At 44.7% G+C, this 7711-nt stretch overlaps 1 protein-coding gene across 2 annotated transcripts in view; it reads left to right on the top strand.

Moving 5' to 3' along the window:
* myo10l3 (myosin X, like 3) overlaps window positions 1-6989 on the top strand; it is a 75860-nt gene extending 68871 nt beyond the window's left edge. The window contains exons 32-39 of one of the 2 annotated variants that reach the window (XM_046844618.1): window positions 372-486; window positions 747-1044; window positions 1504-1711; window positions 1801-1937; window positions 2051-2156; window positions 3177-3620; window positions 3808-3999; window positions 6493-6989. In XM_046844618.1, coding sequence (XP_046700574.1) covers window positions 372-486; window positions 747-1044; window positions 1504-1711; window positions 1801-1937; window positions 2051-2156; window positions 3177-3620; window positions 3808-3999; window positions 6493-6597 — 1605 coding nt within the window. In that variant the 3' untranslated portion in view covers window positions 6598-6989. Of the gene's footprint in view, window positions 1-371; window positions 487-746; window positions 1045-1503; window positions 1712-1800; window positions 1938-2042; window positions 2157-3176; window positions 3621-3807; window positions 4000-6492 lie in introns of those variants that run through there. The other variant, XM_046844617.1, reaches the window with a different exon arrangement.
* Window positions 6990-7711: the final 722 nt, after the last annotated feature.

Raw genomic sequence — 7711 nt, forward strand, 5'->3', positions numbered from 1 at the left:
TAAACTGAGAATATATATATATATATATATATATTATTGCCAAAAGTTTGGGAAATTAATGTTGTATCAGTGGACATGTTTACTGCATGGTTCCAAATTACCTTCTAAACACACTGAACACTGTTACTTAGATGACAGTGTCTCATCACAGGACAGTGAGTTACAGTAGTCTTTTATTTCTACATCCAGGTTTGTTGTTGTGTCTGTGTGGAACACACTCACTGCTGCTGCTTCCTCAGTATCACATACTCGTTTGTTCCTTCCTTATCTGTGTGTACAACGCTCAAACTTTTAGGGTGGAGCATTAATTCCACAGCTGATCATGTCATGGTGTTACTAAAATGTGATTGGTTATATATGTGCATGTTCAGGAGAACAGTATGAATGTGGAGGCAGTGGAGCAGATGTACTGGAGAAACCCGATACTGCGATACACACAGCATCCCTTACACTCTCCACTACTTCCATTGGCCTACGGAGACAGCCGTGAGTCCTACACACACACACACACACACACACACACACACACACACAGTGCAGAATTGTAAAGGCAGCATTTGAGACCATATACAGTTAGTTTTGTACGCAGACAGTCTGGTGTTCAGAGATCACAGATACTAAAGCAGTTTAAAGATTTTAAAACTGGGTTATAAATGTCTCTCTCTCTCCTGCCTGCCTGTCTGTGTCTCTCGTGCTTTCTCTCTCTCTCTCTCTCTCTCTCTCTCTCTCTTTCTGTCTGTCTCTAGTTCATAAGGAGAAAGGTTACTCTAGTCTTCAGGATGAAGCAGTGAAGATCTTTAACTCACTGCAGGAGATGGAGGTTGTATCTGATCCCATTCCCATCATCCAGGGAATCCTGCAGACGTGTCATGACCTCCGACCAATCAGAGACGAAGTCTACTGCCAGCTCATCAAACAGACCAATCACATGCCTCAGCCACACAGCTCTGCAAGCCACGCCCATTGGCACCTGCTCACGTGCATGAGCTGCACCTTCCTCCCTAGCCGAGGCATCCTGAGATATCTGAAGTTCCACCTAAAGAGGTGATTTCACTGAAGAACTCTCAACATGGAGTCCAGGTCATGAGCATGAGCTCGGGTCGATGCGGGCAGTTTAATTTGCTTCTTTCTCTCTCTCTCTCTCTCTCTCTCTCTAGGGTGTAGGGTTTAGGATGTAGAGTCTCGGGTGTAGGGTTTGGGGATTTGGGTGTAAGGTTTCAGAGTGTAGGGTTTAGGGTTTAATGTGTGCTGTTTAAGTTGTAGAGTTTACTGTGTAGAGTTTTGGGTTTCGGTTTATGGGGTAGGGTTATGAGTTTAGGTCTTTTAATGGCTGTTTGAGTTTGACTGGTTGAGTTTAGGTCGTATCATGGCTGGTTTGAGTTTGGTTGGTTGAGTTTAGGTTGTATCATGGCTGACTCTGTGCTTTGATCTTCTTAAATGTGCTGGGTTGTGGATGTGATACAGAAACACGGTCGCTGTAATAAATCTTTGTGTTCATTTCAGGATCAGAGAAAGGTTTCCCAGCACAGAGCTGGAGCGCTACGCTGTCTTTATCACTGACTCACTCAAGAAGACGAAGATGCGTGAGTGTGTACCATCACAGGAGGAGATCATTGCTCTGAGGAACAGACAAGAAATGAGATCAACGGTTTACTGTCACGGGGGCGGAGCCTGCAAAATCTCTATTAACTCACACACTACTGCTGGAGAGGTGAGAGCACTTCAGTGACGAGTTCTCCATGAAAAAAACGTGTGAGTAAGTCTTGTGACGTGTGTGTGTGCGTGTGTGTGTGCATGCAGGTGGTAGAGAAGCTGATCCGAGGCTTGGCCATGGAGGACAGCAGGAACATGTTTGCTCTGTTTGAGCACAGTGAGAGTGTGTATCACGCTGTTGAGAGCAGAGTCATCGTTGCTGATGTGTTGGCCAAGTTTGAGCGGTAAACACACACACACACAACATACAACTAGTCAATAACACAACAAGCTTTATGTGTAATGTGTGTAGGTGAACAGTTGTGTGTATGCGTGTGTGTGGTGTTTAGTTTGGCAGTGTCAGAGCCGAGTCTCAGTGGAAGCTGTACTTTAAGCTCTACTGTTTCCTGGATATTGAGAGAGCACCTAAAGAAGGAGTCGAGTTTGTCTTCATGTTTGAGCAGGTCAGTGTTAACCTTCAACACAACCTTCCCTATTCCATCTACACCACCTTCACTACTCCACCTTCACCACTGCACCTTTACCACCACCTTCACCACTCCATCACCACCAGTCCACCTTTACCACCACCTTCACCACTCCACCTTTATCACCACCTTCACCACTCCACCTTTATCACCACCTTCACACCACCACCTTCACCACTCCATCTTTACCACTCCACCTTCACCACTCCACCTTTACCACCACCTTCACCACTCCACCTTTACCACTCCACCTTCACCACTCCACCTTTATTACCACCTTCACACCACCACCTTCACCACTCCATCTTTACCACTCCTCCTTCACCACTCCACCTTTACCACCACCTTCACCACTCCACCTTTACCACTCCACCTTCACCACTCCACCTTTATTACCACCTTCACACCACCACCTTCACCACTCCACCTTTACCACCACCTTCACTACACCACCTTCACCACTCCACCTTCACCTCTTCACCTTTATCACCACCTTCACACCACCACCTTCACCACTCCACCTTCACCACTCCACCTTTATCACCACCTTCACACCACCACCTTCACCACTCCACCTTCACCACTCCACCTTTATCACCACCTTCACACCACCACCTTCACCACTCCACCTTCACTCCACCACCTTCACACCACCACCTTCACCACTCCACCTTCACCACTCCACCTTCACTGCACCCTCATGACTCCACCTTTACCACTACACCTTCATCACTATCTTCATCACTCCGCCTTCATCACTACCTTCACTACTTCACCTTCACCACCAACTTTACTACTCCACCTTCAGCACTCCACCTTCAGCACCATCTTCACCACTCCACCCTCACATACACCTTCACCACAGTGTTGGTGTTTGCAAGTCAGTGTTGGTGAGTTGATATTTGTGATGTTTAAATCCCCCTTTTTAATGAATGAATGTTGAGTTGTGTAAAATGTGTAGAATGTGGAGTCTAAGAGTCTGATGTTCCTCCTCAGGCTCACGAGTCATTAATCAGCGGTCATTTCCCGGCTCATGAGGACACACTGCGTCATCTGGCCGCTCTTCGTCTGCAGTATCTGCACGGAGACACGACGGCGGTGAACTGGAGCCTGGAGAGTGTTTATCCTCTGAACCGCATCCACAAACGCATCCTCCACTTTACACGAGGACGAGGAGGAGCAGGAGGAACACTGGAGAAGCGCCGTAGCAGCTTTCTGGAGGGCCTGAAGGCAGGAGGGTCACTGAGGAAGCAGCGCAACATTCAAGACGAAAAGACGTTGATGGACATGTGGGTGAAGGAGGAAACAGAGGGGACAAGAGCGAGCATTCGGGAAAAATGGAGCCGGCTGAAAGGACTGGAGCAGCAGCAGGCCATGATCAGGTACATGGAGGTCATCACCCAGTGGAGTGGCTACGGATCAGCGCTGTTTGATGTGGAGGTGAGATCCTAGTGTGGGACAACGAGCAGCTCTCTCTCGAAAACTAACCGAGTAGAAAAGATGGAAACTGTGAAGTTAGAGAATAAAATAATCACATTAAACAGTAAGAGGATGAGAAGTCAATGATACCTCTGTGTGTGTGTGTGTGTGTGTGTGTGTGTGTGTGTGTGTGTGTGTGTGTTTGCAGTCGAAGTGTGGTGGTTTTCCATCTGAGTTGTGGTTAGGAGTGTGTGCTGACAGTGTGTCGGTGTATAAGAGAGGAGAGGCAAAGCCACTTGAGACGTTTCCTTATGAACACATTGTGTTTTTTGGAGCTCCGCTACAGAGCACCTACAAGATCAGCGTGGACGGTCGAGACCTGCTGTTCCACACCACACAGGTAACACATAACACACACACACACACACACACACACACACACACACATACACACACACACACACACACACACACACAATACACACACACACGATGCGCATACACAACACACACACAATACACACACACTCAAGTCAAGTCAAGTCAAGTTTATTTGTATAGCGCTTTTCACAACAGACATCGTCTCAAAGCAGCTTTACAGAAATCAACAGTGATGGTGAATGGTGTGAATTTGTCCCTGATGAGCAAGCCGTGGCGACTGTGGCAAGGAAAAACTCCCTTAGATGTTATGAGGAAGAAACCTTGAGAGGAACCAGACTCAAAAGCAGAACCTCATCCTCATCTGAGTGACATCAAGAGTTTGATCATAAATCTTTCAACAATAAAGAACACTGGAGAGTGAGAACTAACATGATTACTGGAGTATAAGATTATAAGTGATGTTCTTTCTGCAGTCTTATACAGTCTATATGGTTAGTAGCTCCTAGTTTTATAAGCTCAGCATTTGTGATCATCACAGATCCAGCATCAGCTTCTCCATGCCAGAGCCTTTAAACACTCCAGGAGGTCCAATGTCAAAACTCCACACATGTAGTGGGATCCAAATGGCACTGGTACGTCTCTAGATGGTTCGGGATGTTTGTGAGTTGGGCATCTACTTCTTCAAAGGTCCGTAATCATCACGAGGTGGGAGGTGACTGGAGCTGGCCAAACCTCAGGGTGTCTCGGGATGGGGAGAGAAAGAGAAGCAGTGGAGAGGAATTAGCGTAGCTGCTGTCCATGATATTAACAGCACAAGTTGATAATGTGCATGTGATCAGATGTTACACTACACAAACATACAGAACACACACACACATGATGCACACACACACACACACACACACACACACACACATTTCTTCTTCTTCTTCTTTCGGCTTCTCCCATTAGGGGTCGACACAGCGGATCATCTGTCTCCATACCCCCCTGTCCTCTACATCTGCCTCTTTCACACCAACTACTTGCATGTCTTCCCTCACCACATCCATAAACCTCCTCCTTGTTTTTCCTCTTTTCCTCCTTCCTGGTGTCTCCATCCTCAGCATTCTCCTACTGATATACCCCATGTCCCTCCATGTCCAAACCATCTCAATCTCACCTCCCTCACCTTGTCTCCAAAATGTCCTACATGCGCTGTCCTCTAATAAACTCATTTCTAATCCTGTCCATCGTCGTCACTCCCAACGAACATCTCAACATCTTCAGCTCTGCTACCTCCAGCTCCACCTCCTGTCTTTTACTCAATGCCACTGTCTCTAATCCATACAACATCTCAGGTCTCACCACAGTCCTATAAACTTTCCCTTTCACTCTCACAGATACTCTTCTATCACAAATCACTCCTGCTATCACTCTTCCCCACCCACTCCACCCTGCCTGCACACCTTTCTTCACTTCTCTAACACACTCTCCATTACTTTGCACTGTTGACCCCAGGTACCTGAACTCCACCACCTTCTCCACCTCTTCTCCACCTCTTCTCCCTGCAACCGCACCTCTTCATCACCTCTGTTCCCTTCACCTACATGCCCATTAAAGTCTGCTCCAATCACCAATCTTTCATTCCTAGGTTCACCTTCTACCACTTCATCTAACTTAATCCAGAATTTTTCCTTCTCCTCCATCTCACAACCCACTTGTTGATCATAAGCACTGATGACATTTATCATCATCCCTTCAACTTCCAGCTTCACGATCATCACCCTATCAGAAACTCTCTTCACCTCCACTACACTCTTACTGTACTCTTCCTTCAGAATCCCCCCTACACCATTTCTCTTTCCATCCACACCATGATAGAACAGTTTAAACACCTCCAATGTTCCTGCTCTTACTCCCTTTCCACTTGGCCTCCTGAACACACAACATCTCTACCTTTCTCCTCTCCATCATATCAGCTCCTCTCTCCCTTTACCAGTCATAGTACCAACATTTAAAGTACCAACCCGAACCTCCACTCTCCTCCACTTCTCCTCCACTTCTCCTTTCCCTGCTGTCTCTGTAGACGTCTTTCTCCTCTCCTTCTCCTCCTTCAGCCAACAGCAGCACAGTTTACACCAGTACCCTGTTGTTAACGATACCTGTGGTGGTCGTTGGTAACCCGGGCCTCGACTGATCCGCTATGAAATTCTCATTTGTGATCCGCATATTAGATTTGGCGCATGTTTTACACTGGATGCCCTTCATAACACAACCCTCCACATTTATCCGGGCTTGAGACTGGCACTAAGAGTGACCTGGCTTGTGCCTCCCTAATGGCTGGGTTACAATGCACATACATACACATGCAAATATACAATGCACACACACAGACACACAAACACAATACACACATCTAAACAACACACACATACACAATTCACACAACACACACTTTATACACAAACAACACACTCTCTTGCAGTGTATCACAGATAACCAAAAAAAAATTGTGTGTGTGTTTGACTTCCAGGTTGGTGAGATCACAAAGATCATGAAGGCGTACATCAACATGATAGTGAAGAAGCGCTGCAGTGTTCGCTCCGCATCCAGTTATGGGCGAGCCGGGGTCAGGTGATCTCCAACCAGAGATGTGGGAGACGTGGGAGATTAGACACAGACACTGGAACACAGCTGGAGGTTGATGATGTTCAGAACACTGAAGACTTTGTCCTTATGTTACACTAATGCTAATGCTAATGTTATTCAGTAATGTGTGTGAATGCTTTATTTATTTGTGTATTATTATTATCATCATCATCATTATTATTATTATTATTATTATTATTATTATTATTATTATTATTATGCAAAATTAGTGTCGATGTTAATCATCACTGTAACACAACCCCAGTCAGGAATTCACTCAGCTGCTGGCAGCTGTAATAATACACACATATTTAGCAATTAGCATTCATGCTAAATCACTTTCCTTTGTAACTGGATTTAATAAATTATTGAGTTTTAAAACTGGTGTGTTTTTATCCAACTACAAAAATTACAATTTACCTCAGAAACTAGCTAGTTTGTGAAGCATAAATGCTACATATCTGAGTTTATTTAGTATGTAATATTATTTATGGGTTTATATGAATGAACAATTATTTTAGCTTATTATTCCGCTAGCTACGTAACACCACTCCAGGTTAGCATAGTTTCTGTTAGCACATTTGTATTAATACTAATATTTATTAGTATTTTGTCAAAAAAATAAATAAAAAATTAACAGGAGCTACACTGAGATGAGAACAGTTTAGATATTTAGTGTAAATCCAATTCACAGCATCAGCCGTAAAATTTGGGAAAAAGCTCAAGAGATGTTCACACAGGGACGAGAAGCAGGGTGTGTTGTATGCATGTTGTTTGTTGATGTAACCTTATGAAGGCGTGTTTTCTTATTTGTAAGTTCCTCAGGGTTATTGAACTGGTGTCTCTCATCTGTCTTTACTGAAATATTGATATATTTATATAAAGCGCAGTGGGCCTGAGATGGATCCTTTAGGATCACCAATGTGTACCTCAGTAAATGTAGAGAACTCACCAAGTCACAATCAGTTTTTGAATTGTTTAGAGTTTTTCTGTGTCGGAGTTTAAACGTTACCATTATCATTATTATTCGTTGTATTTGTGAATTCCTGTTCACTGCGTTTTTTTCTGCTCAAAAACAGAAAGCAGTCTTGTGTACAAACAAG

The sequence above is a fragment of the Silurus meridionalis genome, unplaced genomic scaffold (genome assembly GCF_014805685.1).
Source record: "Silurus meridionalis isolate SWU-2019-XX unplaced genomic scaffold, ASM1480568v1 Scaffold81, whole genome shotgun sequence".
Classification (NCBI taxonomy): domain Eukaryota; kingdom Metazoa; phylum Chordata; class Actinopteri; order Siluriformes; family Siluridae; genus Silurus; species Silurus meridionalis.